The sequence below is a fragment of the Macaca fascicularis genome, chromosome X, assembly GCF_037993035.2.
Source record: "Macaca fascicularis isolate 582-1 chromosome X, T2T-MFA8v1.1".
NCBI classification, from domain to species: domain Eukaryota; kingdom Metazoa; phylum Chordata; class Mammalia; order Primates; family Cercopithecidae; genus Macaca; species Macaca fascicularis.
The window spans coordinates 98,821,692-98,847,447 of NC_088395.1; the positions used below are offsets into that span (position 1 = coordinate 98,821,692).

Sequence of the window (25,756 nt, forward strand, 5' to 3'; positions counted from 1 at the left end):
TTTTTTTTTTTTTTAATTGGATGAGGTTTTAGTCAGCTTTTAAAATAAATCTGTGCTCAGTAAATGCATTGTTTCTGGAACATGTTCTATTCTACTCTGTTTCTACTCAGTCGACAGAGTAGTGACTTGGGATAAACTCTATTGTCTTTATCCTCCAGAAGGTTTCTTCCACTTTCGGTTACCCTTGTTTAGAGACATGAATTCCCTGACTTCCCATTCCCATCTAACTTCCTTTACTCTGACATTAATCTTAGTGGTCAAAAGTCCCTAATGCTTGTGTTCACAAGGATACACACTGTGTAACCAGCAGGAATACACAAGAAAGATGTACTTGAAACCAGAATGAAGATAGCAACTGTGCTTTACACAGGTAAGAAAAAAAAAAAAAAACAGTTATAAACCTGGAGACAGGATAAAGAAGGAGCGTTTTGCAGACAGATTGCACAAAAGCAATACTCCTAGATTATAAATCTTTCCTTGACCTCACTCTTCTACATATGGATATGTAGCTTTCCCAGCACCATTTATTGAAGAGACTGTTTTTTCCCCAGTATTTGTGCTCGCCAACTTTGTCAAAAATGAGTTCACTGTAGGTGTGTGGATTTGTTTCTGGGTTCTCTATTCTGTTCCATTGGCTTATGTGTCTGTTTTTTGCGAGTATCATGCTGTTTTGGTCACTACAGCTCAGTAGTATAAATTGAAGTCAGGTAATATAATTCTTCTGGTTTTGTTCTTTTAGCTTAGGATGGCTTTGGCTCTTCTGGGTCTTTTGTGATTCCGTATAAATTTTAGAATTGTTGTTTCTCTTTCTGTAAAGAATGTCATTGATATTTTGATAGAGATTGCATTGAATCTGTAGACTGCTGTGAATAGTATGGATATTTTAACAATATTGATTTTTCCAATCCATGAACATGGAATATTTTTTTTAATTTGTGGTGTCCTCTTCAATTTCTTTTATTAGTGTTTTATAACTTTCATTATGGAGATCTTTCACTTCTTCAGTTAGGTTAAATTCTGGATTTTTATGTTTATGTGTGGCTATTATAAATGGGATTACATTTTTTATCTCTATCTCAGATTGTTTCCTGTTGGCATATAGAAATGCTACTGATTTTTGTAGGTTCATTTTGAATCCTACAACTTTACTTAATTATCAGTTCAATAATTTTCTTGTGGAGTCTAGGTTTTCCATATATAAGATCATATGATCTGCAAACAAGGTTAATTTGACTATTTCCACTCCAATTTGGTTCCCCTTTATTTCTTTCTCTGGTCTGATTGCTCTAGCTAGGACTTTCAGTACTATATTGAATAACAGTGGTGAAAATTGGCATCCTTGTTGTGTTCCAGATCTTAGAGAAAAGGCTTTCAGTTTTTTTCTCATTAAGTATGATGCTACTTGTGAGTCTGTCATATATGGCTTTTATTCTGTTGATGTATGTTCCTACTATATCCAGTTTTTCAAAGGTTTTTATCATGCAGGGACATTGAATTTTATCATCTGTTTTTCAGCATCAATTGGAATGATCATATGGTTTTTGTCTATCATTCTGTTGATACAATGTATCACATTGATTGGTTTGTGTACATTGAATCATCCTTGTATCCCTGGAATAAATCCCACTTGGTGATAACAAATGATCTTTCTTTCCTTTTTTTCCCCAACTTTTATTTTAAGCTCAAGGGTGTATGTCCAGTATATGCAGGTTTGTTACATGGGTAAATGTGTGCTATGGTGGTTTGCTGCACAGATCATCTCATTACCTAGACAGTAAGTTCAGCATACGTTAGCTATTCTTCTTGATGCTCTTCATCCTCCCATCCCCAACCCTTTGACAGACCCCCATGTGTGTTGTTCCCCACCCTGTGTTTATGTGCTCTCATCATTGAGCTCCCACTTGTAAGTGAGAACATGTGGTATTTGGTTTTCTGCTTCTGCATTACTTTGCTGAAGATAATGGCTTCCAGCTCCATCCATGTCCCTGAAAAGGACATGATCTCATTCTTTTTATTCCTTTTTTTCCCTCTGCTTTTTTCAAGCAGAAGGAATTTCAGCCTGTGTATTAGTCCATTCTTTCAATGCTACATAGAAATTTCTGAGAATGGATAATTTATAAGGAAAGAGGTTTAATTGGCTCGTGGTTCTGCCAATTGTACAGGAAGCATAGCAGTTTCTGCTTCTAGGGAGGCCTTAGGAAACCTACAATCATGGTGGAAGGCAAAGGAGGAGTAGCCCTTCACATGGCCAGAGAAGGAACAAGGGAGGAAGGAACTGCTACAGACTTTTATAATAACCATATCTCCTGATAACTCACTATCATGAGAGTAGCACCAAAGGTGCCAAACCATTCATGAGAACTCCACCCCCATGATCTAGTCATGTCCCATCAGCCCCCACATTCAACAATGGGGATTACATTTAGACATGAGATTTGAGTGAGGGCACTGATCAAAACCATATCATTCTGCCCCTGGCCTCTCCCATTTCAAAATAAAATCATGCCTCCCAACAGTCCCCCATGTCTTTTTTTTTTTTTTTTTTTTGAGACAGAGTCTCGCTCTGTCGCCCAGGCTGGAGTGCTGTGGCCGGATCTCAGCTCACTGCAAGCTCCGCCTCCCGGGTTTACGCCATTCTCCTGCCTCAGCCTCCCGAGTAGCTGGGACTACAGGCGCCCGCCACCTCGCCCGGCTAGTTTTTTGTATTTTTTAGTAGAGACGGGGTTTCACCGTGTTAGCCAGGATGGTCTCGATCTCCTGACCTCCTGATCCGCCCGTCTCGGCCTCCCAAAGTGCTGGGATTACAGGCTTGAGCCACCGCGCCCGGCCTCCATGTCTTAATTCATTCCAGCATTAACTCAAAAATCCGAAGTCCAAAGTCTCATCTGAGACTAGGCTAGTCCCTTCTGTCTATGACCCTGTAAAATAAAAGACAAGTTAGTTACTTCCAAGATCCAATGGTCTTACAGACACTGGGTAAATACTCTCTTTCAAAAATGGAGAAATTGGCCAAAAGAAAGGGGCTACAGACCCCATGCAAGTCCAAAATACAGCAGAACAGTTATTAAATTTTAAAGCTCCAAAATAATCTCCTTTGGCTCCATGTCTCACATCCAGGAAATACTGGTGCAAAGGGTGGGCTCCCAAAGCCTTGGGCAGATCTGCCCCTGTGGCTTTGCAAGGTTCAGCCCCTGAAGCTGCTCTCATGGACTGGTGTTGAGTGTTTGTGGCTTTTCCAGGCACAGGGTGCAAGCTGTTGGTGGATCTACCATTGTGGAGTGCAGAGGATCATGGCTTTCTTCTTACAGTTCCACTAAGCAGTGACCCAGATGGGACTGTGTATTGTGGCTCCAACCCCACATTTCCCCTTTGTACTGCCCTGGTAGAGGCTCTCCATGAGGGCCCCACCCCTGGAGTAGGCTTCTGCCTGGAAATCCAGGCTTTTCCATACGCCCTCTAAAAATCTAGGCAGAGGCTCTCAAGTCTTAACTTCTGCACTCAGTGTACCTGCAGGCTTACCTCCATGTGGAAACCATGAAGGCTTATGTCTTGGACTCTGAAGCAGCATCCTGAGCCCAATTTAGCTATGTCTGGAACAGGAGACACTGGGATTCAGGGAGCAGTCTCCTGAGGCTGTGCAGTGAAGCAGGGTCCTCATCACAGCCCACTAAACCATTCTGTTCTCCTAGGTCTCTGGGCCTGTAATGGGAGGAGCTACCATGAAGGTGTCTGAAATGCCGTTGAGATGATTTCCTCATTGTCTTGGCTATCAACACTTGGCTTCCTTTCAGTTATGCAAATTTCTACCACCAGCTTAAATTCCTCCCCTGAAAATTGAGCTTTTTCCCCCCCCCCCCCCCCCCACATGGTCAGGCTGCACATTTTTCAAAATGTTATGCTCTGCTTCCTTTTAAAATATGTTTCAGTTTTATGTCATTTCTTTGCTCACATGTAAGAGCATAGGCTGTTAGAAGCAGCAAGGCAACATCTTGAATGCTTTGCTGCTTAGAAATCTCTTCCCCCAAATACCCCAAATCATCACTCTCAAATTCAAAGTTCCACAGATCGTTAGGGCACAGTCACAATGCTGCCAGGTTCTTTGCTAGTGCATAATAAAGGTAACCTTTGCTCCAGATCCCAATAAGCTCCTCATCTCTGAGACCTCATCAGTTTGGCTATCTGTGTCCATATCACCATCAGTAATTTGGTCACAACAATTTTACAAGTCTCTAGGAATTTCCAAATTTTCCCTCATCTTCCTTTCTTTTTCTGAGCCCTCCACACTCTTCCAACCTCTGCCTGTTACCAAATTCCAAAGCTGCTTCAACATTTTCAGATATCTTTGTAAAAATGCCCCACTCCTAGTACCAATTTTTTGCATGAGTCCATTCTTGCATTGCTATAAATAAATATTGGAGACTGGATAATTTATAAAGAAAAAAGTCTTAATTGACTCACAGTTATGAAGGCCGTATAGAAAGCTTAGTGGCTACTGCTTCTCAGGAAGCCTCAGGAAACTTATAATCATGGTGGAAGGCAAAGGTGTAGCAGCACTTCACATGTTTGGAGAAGAACCGAGAGAGAGGAGAAGTTGCTACACACTTTTAAAACAACCAGATCTCATGATATCTCACTCACTATCATGAGAACTGCAGTGAGGGGATGGTGCTAAACCATTTGCAGGAACACCATTTCCATGATCCAATTACTTCCCATCAGGGCCCACCTCTAACAATGGGGATTACAATTCGTCATGAGATTTTGGTGAGGACACAGATCCAAACCATATCACCCTTTATCTGTCACAGCTGGTAATGCTCTGAGTCTCACTAGAAGTCAGCAAGTGTCAGTATCTCACCCAAGGCCCTTGATATAGTACTTGGGTATCACTGCTGGTTATTCAGGGCCCAAGGGCTCTTCAGTTAGCAGGTGATAAATGCTGCCTGGATTGGGTCCTCTCCTTCAAGGCAGCAGATACTCTTTATTTCCCAAGGTGTGTCTAGAAATATTGCTGAGGAGTTAGGCCCTGGAATGGGTGCCCCACAGCTGTGACAGTTGCTTGTCTTCCTCTGTCTGAACTAGTTTCCAAGATGCAAGACAAAGTCCTCCCCATTCTTCCATCTCCTCTTCTCAAGTGGAAGTGGTCTCTTGTGGAGACATGGGCTGTGTGGCCTGGGGTTAGGGGATCAGTGATGCCAGCTCTCCTTTATCCTCCCCAGCTTGTGTCTCAGTAGGTTGTGTTTCCCTCAACCCACTGTCTCTGGGCCTAATTCAGCATTAGGACTCACCAAAGAGTTGCAGTCCTTATGGCTTAGACTGCCTTTCAAGTTTACTTGAAGACACAGAGTGCTGTAGCTATAGGTGGCGATGATTGCAGGAACTCAAGTTTGTACCACTAGGATTGGTGATTCCTCTCTGGCTAGGGCTGATTTAAATGCTCCCTCCCTGGGAGGGTGTCAGCTGAGTTTTTTCTGGTTTTCCTTTCTGTTTAAACAAAACAGCACTGAGTTTGGTGCCTCACAATTGCCGTGTGCTCCCTCCTCCAGCACCCAGAGATGCTCTCTGCATCATGCCTCCTCTGCCTGGGGTTGGGGAATGGTGGAGTCAGCGATTCAGGTCTGTTTTTTTTTTTTTTTCTATTGCTCCAATGCCTCTTTCAGGGATACATAGTTAAAATTAGGTATTATGAGGGCTCACCTGATTTTTGGTTCTCATGAAGGTGTTTTTTCTGAGTAGACAGTTGTTAAATTGTTTTCCTTGTTGGGGCAACTATCAGTGAAATTTTCTATTTTACCATCTTGCTCTGCCTCCACTCTCTCATAACTTATTTTGGACACTACATTCTGTCCCTCTTTTACATTAGTTGCATGCAATAGCTCTGTCAATCTAGAAATTTAGATGCAGTAAGGGAAATATTCACCTATTGGTAGTAAGTGTTAGAATTTATTCACACCAGGAGGTTAATAAGAACATATGACACTCCATGACTAATGTATATTGTGCAAAAACTGAGCCAGTAGACATTCAGATGCATTAACTTTTATGCCACTCCTCACTATATATAATTTAATTTGGACAATTATTTTGTTAATTTAATGTTGCCTGTTCAGGGCCAGTTTATAAATGAGAGTATAAAAATCCATATCTCTATGAAAACAGCAGTTGCTTTTCATCATGTTTTTTTCTCCTTGCAGCATTGATTTTTTTTTTTTTTTTTTTTTTTTTTTTTTAGTGTTTCTATAATCAAATTGGGTATCAATTTACCAAGCTACTTGCCTGCTTGCCAATATATTTCTGTACTTTCTTTTCATTCTAATGCTTGTTTAGTAGACATGCACTAGAAGCTACTCATTTGACAGATTTTGTTGTGTCTATGTGGTGTGGATAAATGCAAAGACTATTGTGTTAATATTTCCCACATTATCTATTTTAGGCTTTTCTCAATAGAAATTCTCAAACAAGGGCAAAAGTAGCACAGCATAAGCAATTCTCTTAATGAAAATATACAATTTAGGGAAATAAACACATTCTGGAGTTGTTCTTTTTCAGTAAAATGAGAAGGAAAGGAAATGCTCACCCCAACTTCTTCATTAGCTTAAATGTTGGTTAAGTCATTGACTTTTTAATAATTCATGAAATAATTTACCAAGATAGATGTGTTTCACATTTTTAGATTTTCACTTTGCTCACTAAAAATTTTAATGCTTTTGGATTGCTTTGTGATAAATGGTGAAACATTGAACATTAATCTATTGTGATTGTGAAAGTAATTTATAATGAAACTAACAAAAAGATCCTTTGTGTTTCTATAAAACAGAATATTTTTTTTTAATGTTATATTCTTAGATATGGTTAAAGTTTTGGTGATGTTATAGTCCTTGAGATTATTTCTTTTGAAAAGTTAAATACTTTGATCTATTGTTTAAGTATATCATTCATAATAAAGAGAGATATAAGTAGTGATTGTTTAAAGACAGAAAAATCCAAGGACACTTTCTTGGAAGAGATTACTCAAGGCATTATCCTCAGGCTATGACTTCACAGAAAATTAAATTCTATCATTCAGCCATTGATGGTTGAATTTAATCGATGCAGAGAGATAATAAGAATATCTTGGGCTAAAAATAAACACTCGAAGTGGAAGGACAAGAAGCATACTTTATTTTCCTGAATAATAGATTTGTGCCTATATCTGAATGCTTACCTCAATTTCAATTTTGTAAACTCAAGTTACATTAAAATGACAGAAAAAAATATACTTTCTTGGTCTGGGAATAAGCCGCTGGATTAAGAAAAAATAAATATAGAGAGAAAGCATGCATCCTCTTACTATGTTGACTCCATTTCTCTTAGTGTTTACCCTTATTTCAGATTCAAGCCTACCCTCTTGACAATTTTCTGTGATTCTTTGTATTCAAGAAGACTCTATAAGGAACTTTTGCATAACTGTAAAAAGAACGGGGAATTAAGATAAAGATTGCGGAGAACAGACTTTTGGGAGTATCATTAGCTAGACATGTTGACATTTGATTCACTTTTAATTCAGTAATTTAATTCTCTACAAAGGAGAACGAATCCAAAAGGACAAATGGTCTATATGATTCTGGTATCTTAAAAAGTAACTTAACCTGTCTCCTGAAAGTGGTTGAGGGAGAAAAAAAGTCTTAAATAAAATGAAAAGAATGACTTCCATGATGGTATTAAAAAAGATTTAGTTGAACAGAGTTGATTTAAAATGCCCCTATGAACAACAGAAACTATTGATTTAAAATTCAGCAATAGTATCCCAATGCTGTATAAACATTTCTTATGTTTACCCCCAAATCATGAATTTTCAATGAGCCTAGCTTTTCTTGTTTCAATTTAAAAATGTGTTTATGTTTGAAATAAAGACACATTCATTAAAAATGGATAGAAAGTAAGTGACATCATAACAGATGGAAGGGTGCCTTTTCTTGGTTAATGCATAAGTCAGCTAAGCTTATATTTTTTATGCCAATTGAAATTTGTATGTGGCTCTTCATGTTTTTGCACAAAATTTACAATGCTGTTACATCCCTTTACTCAAACCACGGAAGAATGTAGGAGACGAAAGTAGTTTCAGCAGAAAAACAAAACTGTGTACTATTGCACTGGGAATGTTGACATGCTTTAAAAAAAAAAAAAATGTATTTGCAGTAACCAAATTTGAGCTAATTTTTGTTTTTGTTTTGTTTTATTTTCCTTTGCTTCCCTTGCCTCCATTTTATCCTAAATCAGCGGAAATCCGAAGGGAAAGGGGCAGGAAAGGTAAGACTGCAAATTTCAAAGAAAATTGATTTTGAAATATTGTGTTTATACTGTGTGAAGCTACAGTAGTTAGTCCATGGAGTTAAAACTGTAAGTACTTAGGATAACATATGTCATGGTTCTACTTTAAAAGAGTCAAGCTGAGCTGTTTTCACATTTTATATCACACAGTTCTGGAAACAATTTTGAGTCTCATTTTATTTTATTTTCCCCCAATACTTTCTTTTCCCACGATGCCAAAACAACATACTGTTGACAGCATCACTTTGTGAATGTTCTGATAATACAGTTATTTTGTGATAAATGCTAGCAATAAAAAAGGAACCATTTTAGTGTTAATTCACATTTTAGCAGTGACAGCAGAAAGTTAGTGAATACAAATCATGATATTTGATAGGGTCACAGTGAAGAATTATATAACTAAACATGGTTAATCAGCAAAATGATGATCTCAGAGAAACTGGACTTTGGAATGTCATCCTTTAATGTGAAAATTTTAAGTTCTGCTCAAGTATAGGCTGGTGCAAAAGTAATTGTGGTTTTTGCCATTAAAAGTTACTGTAAAAACCACAGTTCCATTTACACCAACCTAATGTATATGAACAGTTCAGTCTTCTAGAAAAATTTATGTTTCTATTGTTAAACAAATAAACTATCTCATACATGTTGTTAAATAACTTCACTAGTTAAACTGCACTACCACTAAAAATAAAGTTTTCCAGTTGTTTATTAACATTTCTTTCCTAGCATTTATGCCTTAGTTTCTTACTATGTTTTGAGGTTTAAATAAATGAATTTATCTTAATTTCTGATGAAAGACATTTTGGATATTAAATTCAGTAAGCCTTAAATGCTATCCATATTAGGCACCAGAATCTTACCTTTGCTGTTGCTAGGTTAAATATATATAATTTTAAAGATAAATTATCTTATTCTAGCTTAAGAGACTAAACTTTATGTTTGAAAAAGCACTTGCCAGAGAATGTTCTAAGCTATGCCGGAAAGTAATCTGTTCACCTTAGATGTCTTTATCAAGTGTGAGAATTAATGGAAAATGGAGTTTGAATACAATGCCAAAAGGGATTTTCATTAATGTTTGAGAGATAAACTAAACTAACAGCATCAGAGAGTTTTAAATCAATATATCTTTCGAAGTGCTTTCAAATGCCTATCTGAATCACACTGAGTATCAGTGTGGCCTTGGAGTGATGAATTTTTGAAAGTCAGCTCCTCCCAGAAGACAAAAGTTCGTAGACAAGATCTCCAATTAAAAGGAGGGAAGCAAGGGTAGTAAAATGTCACTGGCTGCTACTATGTACGGTGTGATTATATGTGTATGTGTGTGTGTGTGTGTAAAATATGTGTATATATATTATATTATGTGTATATTTAGAGAAAGCGAGAAAGAATGAAAGAGAGAGGAGGTCTACAGATTTTGGGATTTTGTGTTCTAACATTCTTAACCATTCTGGTGAATTGGGAAATGAACTTGTGGCTCAGTTAGTTCAACATTGAAATTTTGAAGAAGATTCATATTGGAAATATTTTTCTAGCTTAGTGAATGTAAATAAGGACATGTCTTTGTTTTAAAAGTTAGGATCCTGCATATGGAAGTCTGGGATGAACCCATGTTCCAGGTCAGGAAACTCCTAAGTCATGACATTTCAACATAAAACACTTCAATATGTAAATAATCAATAGAAGGACCAATGGAAAAAGAGGTTCTTAGTGAAGACAATTTTTTTTTTTTTTTTTTTTTTTTTTTGGTCAAATAAAACAAATCTAGACAGACATAGAGAGAGACTTTGTTCAGAAGAAAGAACACTGCAATAGGGAGAAGGTTATGACTTTAAAAATCTGCAAGGATCTCAAAATTCAACAGAAAAGGCTTTTCTTTATAAGGTCAAGAAGGGCAAGCAAGCAGAGATAAGCAGAATCTTTTTTGGAGGTAGAGCATGGGGTATCGCTCTGTTGCTCAGGCTGGAGTGCAATGGCACGATGGATCACAGCTCACTGCAGCTTTGAACTCCCGGGCTCAACTATTCCTCCCACCCCACCTCCCAAAGTGCTGGGATTACGTGTGCGAACCACCGCACCCGGCCAATAAGCAGAATCTTTAAAGAGGAAGCTGGACCAACAAGAGAGTGGGCTCAAAAGTGTCTGTTGTTATCTGATTTCCTGAGAAGGTAATGGTTGGGACATATTCCACTTTTTTTAGTGGTTGCTCAGGTTTGGTGTCAAGCCAAGCTCAGGGGCCTGTGGGAAAGCGAAAAACCTGACAAAATTTGGGTAAAAACAAAGCAGAGGGTTAAAAATGGGCAACTGTGAAAGTTTATTATTTTTTTCAGTAGCTTTTTTATAATAAAGTAAGCATAATAAAAAAAAAAAACATACGAATCTGCTTACTCTGTTCCAAGGACTCTATGTTTGTGCATGTGTGTATACATATACATATGTGTGTGTATGTATGTAGGTATGCATACATATATATAGGAATGTGTATACACACACACACACATATATATATATACAGTTAATCTTCACAATAATCCTTTAGGCTATTTTACAAATGAGGAATGGTGATACATTGAGCTTAAGTGGCTTGCCTAAGGTTACAGAGCTCACAAGTAGAAAAACCAGGGTTTGAATTCAGGCAATCTGTCTCCAGAAATTCTCTCTTTAAAAAGATAACAACTTGGAATCGTAAAATAAATAATCCCTTTATTTTAAAATAGTGTTTTTATTGTGTTTTAGTAGTAACATTTAATATATTTAACATTATAAAGACGCTAAAGATGTTTCTGGAATAGTAATTTTTAAAAAGTTATTTCCGTCAACTACAATAATGCTACAGACCCATCATTAACTCATTTTTACTAGTCTATATATATCCCATACATTGCCTAATATAATACGGTTAACGTATACTATGGAGATTAGGTCTGTACTCTGGTGTCCTTTATTTTTGGTTCATTGCATTTATGTATACCTTTTGAAGGGTATTTTGGATATTAAATTCACGAAGCTATAAACTTTAAATATATTAAGTGTCAGAATATTCATTAACTTGGGATTTATTGCAAATGTTTCTATAAAAAGTTAAATTAATTTCTTGAACTCCTGAACTTCACCTTTTTAGTCTTTTTATGAATTATAAAATATGGCTTTTATGTTCAGTTTAATTCAGAGTATGGGAAAGTATAAGGTTCTTGCATTTGTAAAAAACTAAGGCAACACATTATCTTAGCTAAGAATGAAGTATCTAGATGAATTCTTTATCTTTTAGTGTCTAAAACATCAAAGAAGAAGATAATTTCTCAATGATTTCTCTAGATTTAAGTGTAAATGACTTCAAAGTACTCACCAAATAGGACCTATATTTGGATTTGAAATCAGAGGTTTAAGTTACAAAGATAGACACTTTTTCTACCCCCTCTTAAAAGATTATGTTATATTTCGTAGATAAGCTAGTGGTAATCACAGCAGAAAAAAAGCAAATGCCACATGTCATAGTTCATTCATTCTTTAACCAGTTGGTATCCATGTGGCTAATTACTAATTAGGAGGAAGAACAGATTTCAACACATGGCCACCTGTGATTGAATAGTGTAAGCAGTACTTCTTTTCTTTTCTTTTTTTTTTTGAGACGAAGTCTTGCTCTTGACCCCAGGCTGGAGTGCAATGGCACGATCTCGGCTCACTGCAACCTCTACCTCCCAGGTTCAAGCAATTCTCCTGTCTCAGCCTCCCGAGTAACTGGGATTACAGGCGCCTGCCACCAGGCCTGGCTAGTTTTTGTATTTTTAATAGGGACGAGGTTTCACCATGTTGGCCAAGCTGGTCTCGAACTCCTGACCTCAAGTGATCTGCCCACCTCAGCCTCCCAAAGTGCTGCGATTACAGGCATGAGGCACCGAGCCTGGCCTACTTATTTTCAAGTAAAAAAAGAATTATAATTTTTTGAACCTTGTTAATAGTTTTAAAAATTTCCTTGCATGAATACAAACTGGTCTTTTTATTCAACCTACCAGCTTTCCCTTATTTAACATTAACCTGAACATTCATGTAGACATTTTTTTCAAGATCCCTTCCCAGTTTGGCTTAGCCTGAGACTAAATTGCCCTTAGGGTTTTCACAAATGGCCAGTCTTGTTAAAGAGAATGTTCACCAAAGTGCTAAACTGAATATGGCAGAAACAGAACTGACTGAGATTCTCCGAGGAGTATATTTCTGATTTCTTTATATCTGCCTGAGGTAAATTAAAAAGCGGATTCTTTTAGGCTCACATAACGGATAACAGAAAGAGTAGCTATAGTAACAAAGCAAGTAAAAGCAAATCTGTCCATTCTCTGTCATTGGCCAGATTACTGGCATTTGTGTAGTTATTTGCTCCAAGGCTACATAAAGATGAGGGGGCCAATGAAAATGTTTGATCCAACATATATTAAAATACCCATTTTGCTGGTGTCTCCAAGGTATTTCTTCATCTGCTGTTTTGTGCAATAGTACAGACATGTTTGGAGGTTCCTGCTTCCGAAATTCTCCTAAAAGCATAATTTAGAATTTTGAATGCAGAATGGCACTATCTTAGCTCATTTTCTGTTGCTATCACAGAATACTACAGACTGTGTAATTTATAAAACAAGAAATGTATTTCTTACAGTTCTGGAGGCTGGGAAGTCCAATATCTAGGTACCAGCATCTGCTGAGGACCTTCTTGTTGCATCATAACATGGTGGAAGGCATCACATGGTGTGAAGGCAAGCGTGTGTATCAGTTTAGGTGTCTCTGGTACTTATAAAACTACTAATCCCAGCATGGGGGCCCTACCCTAATGACTTTATCTAATTCTAATGCCCCCACAAAGGCCCCACCTTCCATCATGTGTGAATTTGGAGATTACATTTCTAACACATAAAATTTGGGGGACATATACAAACCATAGCAGTAACATTGAGATTTTTTCAGTTATCTAAATAAAACAAATTCTAATGGCATGTTTCTGAAGAGATACAATCTCATATCTTATTTTAGAGAAAGATTATTTTCCCACTTTACTATTTGGAGTATTATGATCTAGCAAATGCATGAGGCTAAATCTGCACGATTATAAATACTATTTCTTTTGTTTCTTTTGCCAGTTTTCCATACTAAACATTCAGTTTAGTGTTATTAGTTTTTTTTTTTTTTTTTTTTTTTTTTAAGACAGAGTCTCACTCTGTCACCAAACTGGAGTAGAGTGGTGTGATTTCAGCTCACTGCAACCTCTGCCTCCCTGGTTCAAGCAATTCTCCTGTCTCAGCCTCCCGAGTAGCTGGGATTACAGATATGTGCCATCATGCCCAATTATTTTTTGTATTTTTTAGTATAGATGGGGTTTTACCATGTTGACCAGCCTGGGTTTCATTAGTATTATGAAAAAATAAATCACACTAAGAGCTCTAATTTAGCATTATCACCTAAGGAAACTAATTTCCCTTTATCCTACATATGTTCCATGGCTATGCGCTTCTAGGGACATTATACTTCAGGTACACTGTGAGGCCTTTTGTAGGGTCTTAACAGCTTCTTGCTTTGGAATAGATTATTTATTTAACTCAATGGTAATGACTGAAAATTTGGTCAGTGGCAAAAAATGTCAGATAATGTAAAGGACACTTTGATCTTTTGGGATTCCCCATCTATGCTAGTTTCATGCTTGTTCAAGACTTATACTTACTGGCCAGGCGCAGGGGCCGATAAGACCAGTCTGGCCAACCTCGTCTCTACTAAAAATACAACCTGGCATTCAGTGTTACAACTGTTAATGTAGCCATCACCACAGGTGAATATGAGGTTTGTTTTACATCTTTGTATTTTACATTTCTCAATTCTGTGATTCTTACATGTACATATGTGCATTCCCTGGATCTTATATTCATGTGATTTCAAGGTCTCCATAATTTTGAACATAGTCCTCCCTTTTTAAGATCACAAGTTTATTAACTGCTTTATATCATCCTGTCTGGTTAGCTAGAGCTTTCCATTCAGTAGGTTCTCCAATTACTCAGTCCTTCTCCATTTTACCCACTTGATAAAATTTCTTCCTGGTTATATTTATCTCTCCATCTCATCATTGTTATCCTTGGTTTCTCTGTTTGGAGTTCCAGTTTCCAACTGTAGATTACCCTTGCAGAATGTATTATCCATAGCCACTGAGCACATTTAGGTAAAAAAATAAAAAAAACAAAAAAAATTATACTGAAGGTTTAGCTTACTACACGTTAATAGCACTAAGTTTCAGTTGGGATCTAGCTATTGTTCTGAAATATTTTTATTTTCCTCTCATTACCTTTCTATCCCATGCTTTGAATGACTTTCCCAACCTTTTCAACTATTTTCGAATTTCTTTCACAATTTCCAAGGCTGAATTACCAGCAGATTACTTTAAATCCTACTATCCTAAGATAGAAACAATTTTTGTAACCTCAATATATTTCTGAGTTCCTTTCTAGCCTCTCATTTATTCCCTCTGAAATCTTGAAATATCTAGCTCTTTAGTCTCTTCCTAAATGCCACTGCCCTTTATATTTAAAAATATGTAAAAGTCATTTGTTAATAAACAAATATATAAAATAAAAAGACTTCCTCTTAAGTCAGCTACCCTTGCTAGATATTGATGCAATTCACTACTAAATTGAGGGGCTCATCTCCCCCCTACTAACTACATTTTCTCACCACATATTCCTTGCTATAATTAATTATATTCCCCTCCTGATTAAAGTGGAATCCTTTTATAATTTGGGCAAGATTTTCTGCTTCCTACATCCCAAACTTTCTGTTACATTTGATATTTTAACCACTGCTTTTCTCTCGATTTTTCTGGAAATTTTTCTTCCATAAAACCTTCTGTGATCTCTTTTACTCATTTGTATATGTAAATATAATATTCACATCTAGATTATAACTTCATGTTCATTAAGTACATATTTCCTCTGTATCTTTCAATTCCTAACTCTTTTTTTTTTTTTTTTTTGGCATTTGCTCTGTTCCCTGGCTGGAGTTCAATGGTGCCATCTTGGCTCACTGCAATCTCTGCCTCCCAGATTTGAGTGATTTTCTTGCCTCAGCCTCCTGTTCCGAGTAGCTGGGATTACAGGTGCCCACCACCAAGCCCGGATAATTTTTTGTATTTTTAGTAGAGACAGGATTTTACCCTGTTGGCCAGGCTGGCCTCGAACCCCTGACCTCAAGTGATCCGCCCTCCTCAGCCTCCCAAAGCGCTGGGATTACAGGCGTGAGCCACCGCGCCCGACCAAGCCACAGGACTTTCTTAACGTATCAGCCCTCCACTCAGAGTTCCCTTCATTGGTCACCAATTTGTAAACCAGAAAGTATCTGAAACACGTCTCAATCAATTTAGAAGTTTATTTTGCCAATGTGAAGGACATGCCTAGGAGGGAGGTCTGTGCTTTTCTCCAAAGATGATTCTGAAGGATTTGATATTTAAAGGCGAAGAACTGGCTGGAGGGGAAAGAGGGAGGGTACGGTCACATGGAATCCACATGTTGTAAGCAAAAGGAACAAATAGGGGAAAAGTCAATTATATATTATTCTCAAACTCAGTAAATTAGCACTTTACCTAAGATAAGGTGAACATAGAGTAGCTACCTGTGGAGCTATTTAACCTTTTATTTGTAGCTATCTGCTGAGGAACGAAAGGAAAGGCAGTTTCTTGCATGACTCAGCTTTGAGCTTAATTTTTTCCTTTTGGCATAGTGAATTGGGGTCACATGTTTTTATTTTCTATTCCCAGAAGATAATCCAGAGACATGAGTAAATCCCTAGAGCAGATCTCAAAGAGTTGTCTTAAACTTCAGGCTTTACTACCACGATTCTCTGAAGCAAAGAAAGAAGGGTGTGGGGAAAGGTCCAGTTAAGATGAGATAGTCGGAAAAAACACCATGAAACAAAGGTAATGTTTGTTGTGCAGATTTAAGTCAATGCCTTCTTCATTGATTAAGAGTCTCTAGGAATTCAGTTATCTTTTTCTTCCTGGTGCAGGGAGGGAACACCCTTACAAATGGAGATTTCCTTTATAACTGTAAATGTCTTTTACAAAAGGGTAACTTCTTAGAAATTCTCCTGTCTGCAGTTTCTCAAAATGACAGCTCTAAAGAAATCTTTGTGTCAATGAGCCATATTTTGAGGTAACGTATTGTTAACAGTGCAGGATGTTCAGGTTCTTGGCGTCTTGAACAAAGAATTGAAAAAAAAGCACAAACAAAGCAAGAAAGAGACGAAGGGGTTTAGTGAAAATGAAAATACACTCCATAGTGTGGGAGTGGGCCTGAGCATAGGGGCTCAAACGTCCTGTTACAGAATTTTGGGGGAGTTTAAGTACCCTCCAGGATAACTCCATTGGTTCCTTGGGGCATGCCCTAATGTAAATTGAGAGGATGAAGTAAGTTATTAAGTCATTTACTTGACCTACACCCTATGGAGAGAATATTTCCTGTCATAGATGAAGTGTGAATCAGCCTCATGTTCCCTGATTCCAGACCCTATTTTCCTTCTTCAATATTCTTGTCTCTTACAATCATATTTTGGCGTGGAATATCCTGAACCTCATCACCATGCTCTTTTGCAAAGATGCTGGCTTTCCATAATGTTTTTATATCCATAATTGTGTAAGCTTTATTGCAATTAAAATACTAGAATTTTAATTGAGTCTTGTTGGAACCGAACTGTGATTCCCCCCTGGGCAGGGGTCGCCGCGAAGGATCACCGACACGAGATTCACAGCAGAGAGTTATTTATTACTAGCGCGCTAGGGTCCCAAGCTCTAAGTTGGCCCTGGGACCCCGAGTGCTTGTTACAGGTTGTTTATATAGGCAAACACAAGTTCAAACACAGCTTAGGGCGCGAAATTCAAACAAAGCTTTAGGCGCGTGGTAATTAGGTCTGTCTATGGCCTGAGCAAGGTATCTTGTTCTGATTGGTTGGGGCGGGAACTTAGGAGGTTCTTTCCTGGAATTGCTGATTCCGGGAACATCGGGGACATTGAGTCAGGGTGGGACCCCATGAGGTTATCAGGGTGGGACCCCATGAGGCTATTTCCCGGAATTGTCTTTCTGTTTGGGTTCTGGGAACATCGGGGGGCTATCCGTGGCCATCTGGGGTTTAAGTTTCATGATGGCCAAGCTTTTTAAATTTTATGAGGCTTAGGAATTATGAGGCCTAGTTTCAGTCTTTCAAGCATGAAGAACTGTTTATTATCCTAAAGACAATTTATTTCATATATGTCCCTTAAGCATTATGATTTAAAGACTGGAACAACTATTTATTAATATCCAGAGAAATGGTATCAGTAGATCAGACTCACGGAGGTGGATGAAATTTGACAATACATGATGGTATTGATTCAAATATCTTTTCTGGTTTTATGACAAAGTATCTGGATGTTAAAGTGGATGGAAAAGTATCTTGACATAAAATATAAATGGAGTCATCAGTAGTAGTGACTTAGATGTCTGCCTTTTTTATCAAGGGCATTTATATTGGAAAGTTAAGAAATTTTCTTCTGAAGATGTGTTTCTCCAATAAAGTTAGCTGGGGTTGCTGTGTCAGATTTTGAGCCATTTATGAAAAAGAACTCTGATTTATAAATCTCATATTTTGTAACCACTAAGTTAGATATATTATTTTTGGCATATTTTCTTGTGTTCATTTACTTCTCATGTATTTGTTCCTCATTATACATTTAATATTTAAGCTGGACAAGTCTCCTACTTAACTCACAGGGATCTCACAGGGAAGTCTCTGGCAATTAATTATCAGGTGGCATTTCACCAAAGGATTTTAAATATACTAGTCGATTGCCTAGCTCATTCCTTGAGGATCACTGTCAAACTAATCTTCCTCATTTATTTGAAATTTTTTTTATTGCTTAAAAGAAATTTCCAGAATTAATTTTTATGCTTTAAATTAGAGACATTAAAGTGGTAAATTCTGCAGTCTAATGTTGGGATATAGAGAATTAATAATTCAACAAGTCTTATAGGCTCCTGTAGCTTTTGTCTAACAAACCACTTGAAGCCTAGTAAATATTTAATGAATATGTGTTGTCATTTATTTAACAAACATATGTGGAATGGTTTCTATGTGTCAAACCCAGTGCTTGGTGATGAAGATATCTATAGGAATTGAAGTGGCACTTTGACATCAAGGACCGCATTGTCTAGAAAGAAAAAGAGGTTGTTTAACTAAAAATTCCATTTGATACAATTAGCTTAATTTCCTATAATAACCTATTATATAATATCCTTCTTGAGTAAAACTAAATTCCACTTACATACACTTAGATTCTCCATCTGGCTTACTCATTTAGGGGTAAGGGCTTCCATAAATTCACTAACCTTTGTTTAAGATATATTAATGTCTTGTTTATCCTTGTGTTTTGGAGCATTTATGTTCTGGTGGTCTCACTATAGTTTTTTTTTTTTTTTTTTTTTTTTGAGATAGAATTTCACTCTTGTTGTTCAGGCTAGAGTGCAATGGTACGATCTCAGGTCGCTGCAACCCCTGCCTCCTGGCTTCAAGCAAGTCTCCTACCTCAGCCTCCAGAGTAGCTGGGATTACAGGCTTCTGCCACCACTCCTGGCTAATTTTTGTGTTTTTAGTAGAGACAGGGTTTTTCCATGTTGGTCAGGCTGGTCTCGAACTCCTGACCTCAGGTGATCTGCCCGCCTTAACCTCCCAAAGTGCTGGGATTACAGGCGTGAGCCATTGTGCCTGGCCTCTTTTTAGCTTTTTCAGTCATATAAGCCATTGCATTTTTATTCTGTTCAAATAGCATTCTCCTCCCCATTATATTTGATTCCTTTTAGCCTAGTATATTTATCAGACACACTTTAACAGTTTGTTTTACTATTCATGAATAAAACCTATTGTCATCCAAATATACTTTAAACATTGATTTAAGAGTTGGGTTTTCTTCTTGAAGTGCATAATGTTTCAAACGATGCATCTCTTTACTAACAAGACAGGTTACCCTCTTTATTTTCCTGAAAATAAATGTGTAGTGGAGTAAATCACAAATACTTCCTTAGTATTTTCCATAGTCAGCACTGAATGCAATTTTGTAAATCTCTAGCATTAAAGGAACTGTCTCAGATCTGTTTCGTATTTTGTAATAAAGGTGATTTCTGGGAATTGTTTGTTGCATAACTTCAGAATAGTTTTGTATCATTGTCAACAATAAGTTATTATCTTTGTAATACTTATGTAAAGTTGTTTGGGCATTACATTGATTTAACACATTATTCTTCAGGTTAGCCATAACATTGTAGGAAGTATTACAAAACAGGAAATCCTATTAGAAATCTGAGAAAAGAAGCTACCTGCAATAGAAAAAAAAATTCAAAATTCATGGCAGAAACCATAATGTTAAACTTTTTAAACAAAAGCTCCTGTTAACTTTTACTTGCCAATATATTTAACTTTTACTTGGGAATATATTACTTGGCCTGTGTATTACTGGGTACGTATTTGGCAATATATGAATGGTTTTTGCCTAGCGTATTTTTCACGTTTTTAAAGGTCCAAAATATTGATATTTCAATGTAATTAACTACAGATCTTATAGATTTAGGATAAATAAAAAGCCATTGTTACTTTTCATTAGGTGAATTTCTCCTATACAATCATGTGCCACATAATGAGTTTTGGTCAATGATGGACCACTTATACAATGGGTTGTCCCATAAGATTATAATATTGTATTTTTACTGTACCTTTTCAATTTTTAGATATGTTTAGATCCACAAATAGTTACCATTGTGTTACAATTATGTGCAGTATTCAGTACAGAAACATGCTAACATGCTGTATAGGTTTGTAGACTAAAAGCAATAGGCTACACCATATACACGTACACATGAAAACATGGACAAAAGCACACATGCAAACATACACAGTCTAGGTGTGTAGTAGGCTACATCATTTCAGTTTGTGTAAGTACACTCTGTGGTTTTTGCACAATTAAGACATCGCCTAATGATGCATTTCTTAGAATGTATCTCCGTTGTTGGCCAGGAGTGGTGACTCACGCTTGTAATCCCTGCACTTTGGGAAGCCGAGATGGGTGAATCATGAGATCAGGAGTTTGAGATCAGCCTGCCCAACATGGTGCAAACCCGTCTCTATTAAAATACAAAAATTAACCGAGCATGGTAGTGCGCACCTGTAATCCCAGCTACTCAGGAGGCTGTGGCGGAGGTTTCAGTGAGCCAAGATTGTGCCGCTGCACTCCAACCTGGGCAATAGAGTGAGACTCCATCTCAAATAAATAAATAATAGAATATATCTCCATCGTTAACTGACACATGAGCATACTTTATTGTCCAGTTCTGAATCTTTCACATTCAGTTAAACTGGAGAATTATGTCCCAAATTAAATGAGATACGAACATGCAATGCTGTAGAACTAAATAAAAACTAGGTAGAAAACGAGGAAACAATTGAGTGACTTTGAACAACCAAATCCTTTGAAACATAATGTAATTAATCTAATATAATTTTTTAAAAAATATTGACATTAGTAAACTGGGGAGCAAACGTTACCGTTTACAGTAGAAAATGTGGGGAAAACTTGAAAGCTAGTCTACTATCAATGCCAAAATAAATCAATGAGCTAGGAAAAATAAAAATTGTTTTCAGCAAACGAATCAAGGAACTGCTAAAGTATATGGTAAAGTTCAAAATGAGTTCCCTCTACAGTATTCTAAGCAGAAGCATCTGTGTTCCAACTAGCTGAATCTTAAGTCTTTTAGTGGTTGTGATGGTACTTGAGTGGTGATAAGTGAATGAGGGCCCTTTGTAAACTGCAGTCATTAAACCATCCTCGCAGCACTTTTCTGGGCATCATCATCCTGCTACTTATCTCCACAGCAACTTAACCCCTTTTCATTTCTGAACCAAAGGTCATATTGAATCATTTTTCTTATTCTACATTTCAGATTTGTCCTTCTTATAAACACACATACACGTGCATACATACACAAAAGTACACCGGGAAACATACGCAGAAAACTACTATTTTCATAAAGGCAAGCATTTAGGAAGCTGCATCTCTATTTCTACCTGACTTTAATTTATGTGTGTTCATATACATGCATTGGGGAAAAATTGCCAGTTAAAAAGGAAACTGAAAGCATTCCCAGGCAGTTGGCACACGATTAGGGTATGTAATGTGGATTATCATTACTAAGTTTGATCTGGAAATATGATTAATAGAACTAGTCAGTATGAAAGAAGAACAGATAGCAATGTGGTTTAGTGATATACAATGCATAGGAAGAATTAAGATCAATTAAACTTAAGAGTCCTAAACTATGAGATATGGAGCTATAATCTCCAGAAATTTGGTTTTATGCTTTCCTTGTCACACGGCTTCTTTCAATTAGAGCCCAAACTGAGGACAAGTGAATTGTGGATGTTGACATACTAATAGTCTCATATTTTCAACTCATCTGGATTCTGTATAATGGCTTCATTCACTTCTTAGACTAATTTGGTAGCAGAATAAGAACTACTCTGCTGTCTCTAAAACACATTATGGTATATGACAAAACTTCATTCATTCATTCATTCATTCATTCATTCATTCATTCATTCAACAAACTTTTATGGAAGGCCCACTATGTTTCAGCAACTGAGATATACGTTCAGATTTGGACCTTATTCTAAGATAAGTTGTGACATATACATTCAGATATAGACATTATTCAAATCACTTAAACTATTTAGACCTGAATTACTATGAGGAAAATGAACAAGATAAAGAAGAATGAGAAAGATGAGAATAACAAGAAGAGGAGCAGAGGAGGGAGGAGAAGGAGGAAAAGCAAAAGAGTGAAAATAAGGAGAAGGAGAGAAAAGGGAGTGGGGGAATAAGATGTTCCAAAATAATGTTTTGGAGTTATGTAATTCCACAGGAGCTGTCTAGAAAATAATTGTCTAAAAATAGCTAATAAATTACTAAGTTAGTTATTTATTTTTTACCTTGAAGTTCAAATTTTATAGTGTTCATCTTAAAGATTTTTTCTTAAATATGGATAAAAAATACAAAACGTACAGGATTTTAACCCTCACATTGTTAATGTCTTCCAAAAATAATACCCTAGTTCAATCTTTGAAAAAGATGTAGAATTTTAAAGTATAGAATTTAATATATTTTACAGACTGAAAGATAAAATGATTCAGTTCATTGCAAAGCCTATATCATTCAGCTATCTGACATTGAGGGTGGACTATTGTATGTATGATAAAGTTAAGAACAGTATGCCACAACTATAATAAAATGATATGCTCTGTTAAGTTCTTTGCAATGAAATATGCTAAAATAAAATAGTATTTATGCTTTTTAGGTCAATGCTGGATATTTATGAGCTAGATGGTTTAGTAGATAGCAGGTCAGTTTTGTTATGAAATCTGAACACAACTTCACTACCAACAAACATATTTTGACCACAGTGAATAACTAGAATTGAAATCTTCCCTAGAGTATATTAGTTTCAGTATTTCTGCTGGGAAGGTATGGGTAGATTGCGATCATTTTTCATTATTGGGAGACATTGAATGCTATTTTCTGTCATGCTAAAGTTGTGACTCTATTCCACAAAATTTAAAAAGACACACAAAATTAGTCATAGCTTCTCGATATTAGAAAAATCAGAGTCATGGAAACATTTGTATCTCTATCTATCTATGGATCTATTATTGCTCAAATTTATTGAGCTCATGTCATGTGTGAAGAAGTATGTGAAGCTGGGATTTGAAGACTCAATATAATTCTATAGCCACCTCTCTTAAGCAAAAAAAAAAAAAAAAAAAATTAAATTGACAGAATCAAGATAAAGGAACAAACATTTCCAGATCACTACATGATCATTCCAATTAGGATTAATCATTTTAGCAACACCTATGGCAATACTTAGTACCATATAAAAATAGATATTTTAAAAGGAATAGATTACTCAAGTTATGCTGTATTGGGTTGTACAGAAAAAATTATTAATTTGCTTGCCCTTTTCTTTCTTGTTGGTAAGAAAGGCTATGTTAATAAGGATTTACTTAGAGTTTTTATAGAAGTGATCTTCCTTTAATATTGCTCCTAAGTCTCTAGCCATTTGAGTGTACAGTGTTGCAATGTGATTAAAGCAGAATGCACTGAACTTCTATGGATGCCTTTTCGCTATCACAATGGAATGTTTTCTTTTAATCCAGCTTTCATTTTATGCCTAATATTGGTGAGTCGGTGATTTAGTGAGGGCTTTATTTCATTTTATTTTTGCTACTTACAACTATGTTTAGGTTTCTAATGTCTGATTTTCTCCATAAGTCCACGTCAAGTTCTACAAATCGTATGATTTTCTAACACCAAGGGATGAGCACTTTTCATGATCTGATGGACAATTTTGCATATAGTGCCATATAAATTGCTATATTATCGCATAAAATATCCAGTGTGTCTAAGCATATTTATTCCATTCACTCACTTTTCGCTAGCTATAGAGGCTCATAGAAATTATTTTATTTGAGGTGTATATCTTGAACTCATTAGATTAAATTTTTTCTTACATGAAATTCAGTATGGAATGAAGGTAGACATATTTCTCTTACTTTACTGTCCTTATTTTTTTCTTGATGAACTTTAAACAGTGTTCATTAGTGGACTTAAAACTTCTCATTTTGGACAAGCTTTCTTCTTTCTTAGCAGGCAAAATTATCCAGGTTTCATTTAGCATGTTCACAATTTCATATTTTATACAATTACAGACTGAACTTGCCTTGTAAACTGATTGTTATAGTTAATTTTTCCTAATAAAATTCAAATTAAGACAGCACGTGTGAATTCTATTTAGAGTTCTATTGATAGTCAATGTAGCCAATCACCACCAATATAAATCAACCTACGTATGTAAATTTGGTGACCAATATAAAATATTCTTATCTTTCTTTACTACACTTTGGAGAAACTTAGTCATTAATGTCAATTACTATAATGGTTCATATTTATTCCTGCTAGTTCTAAAGTTCTGCTTCCTAATTACACTATTATAAAGATAAAAAATTCAAAGCAACATGTATAGAATAGAATGTGTGTAGGACTGTGTCCAGTTATTAGACATTGTAAATTACCATTTGCTTTTTAAGCAATTAAATATTTTAATAAAAACAAGTTGTGTTTATACCTGCTGTAAAGTTTCTTCCATTATATTTTACTAGACTAAAAAACAAAACAATGTATTTTAATCCACTGTTAATCATCAGGATTTAAGATAGTTCTGAGAAAGGGGGAAATTGATATTACTGACCCTTTTCCACTTTGGTACCCCAAATGACTGCCAGAAAACGCAGGATGAGAACAATTTTTGCTGCGAGTCAGGACCACTTTTTTTTTTTCCCCCCAGAAGCTTTTAAGAAAGCTAAACTTGTTTGTGTACAAAAATATTTCTACTGCCTACAAATCACAGTTTATTTTTATGTTTGAACAGGATATTTTCTAATGTAATATATAGATTTTATTTGGGGGAAAATCTGGCATCAACTCTCAGTGGCTTTTATGCAGAAGCATCTAGAAATGAACTGGAACTCTAGGGTCTAGTTCATAAAACACTGTATTTTCACATATGGTACTGCATTTTAAATTTAATCTGAAGGACTTGATAAGATATGCCAAACTGCTTAGAAACAATTTGTGTAGCTAGTGAACTGTAGCATCTGGAGGCCCATAGATATTAAAAGCACTTTTTTTCCACTTTTTCCTCTGTTTTCTCCTCCGAATCACTGCAGATGGAATACATGCAATCTATACTGATATTGCAATGAAGACACAAGCACAGATGCTTTTTATTGTGATGGAAGATAACTTTTATTCACTGGCCAGTTTATTGTTATTATTGTTGTTATGATATTAGCAGGCAATATGATGCAGATGTACTTGCAAAATCTATACTACTACTCCCATGTTATTATAGACTATAGATTTTTTGTTAGACTGTAGAATATTTTTATAAAAGTAATAAGTCAATCTGTGCGTGTAATAACATATGTGCTTTAGGTTTGAATTTTGTCAGGGAACTAAAACTGAAAACAAGGAAACTTATTGACAAATTATTTATTTTTCTGTGCATATATAAGAAATAGTCATTAATTAAAGATTGCCAAGACCAGCTCAGTTGTGGAGACCCTAACCCAGTGGCACTAGAGGAATTAAAGACACACACACAGAAATATAGAGTATGGAGTGGGAAATTAGGGGTCTGACAGTCTTCAGAGCTGAGAGCCATGAACAGAGATTTACCCACATACTTATTGACAGCAAGCCAGTGATAAGCATTGTTTCTATAAAGTATAGATTAATGGGAAACAGAAGGATGGGCCCTGGCTAGTTATCTGCTGCAGGAACATGTCCTTAAGGCAC

General features: G+C 36.3%; 1 protein-coding gene across 8 annotated transcripts in view; it reads left to right on the forward strand.

The window, feature by feature from the left end:
• PCDH11X (protocadherin 11 X-linked) overlaps positions 1-25,756 on the forward strand; it is an 800,164-nt gene that overhangs the window by 453,674 nt on the left and 320,734 nt on the right. For 6 of the 8 annotated variants that reach the window (XM_045383951.2, XM_045383950.3, XM_015443920.4 and 3 more), the window contains one exon: positions 8,260-8,289. The exons of the other annotated variants lie outside the window; for them this stretch is intronic. In XM_045383951.2, the coding sequence (XP_045239886.2) occupies positions 8,260-8,289 (30 nt within the window). The remainder of the gene's footprint in view (positions 1-8,259; positions 8,290-25,756) is intronic. 8 annotated transcript variants of the gene reach the window in all.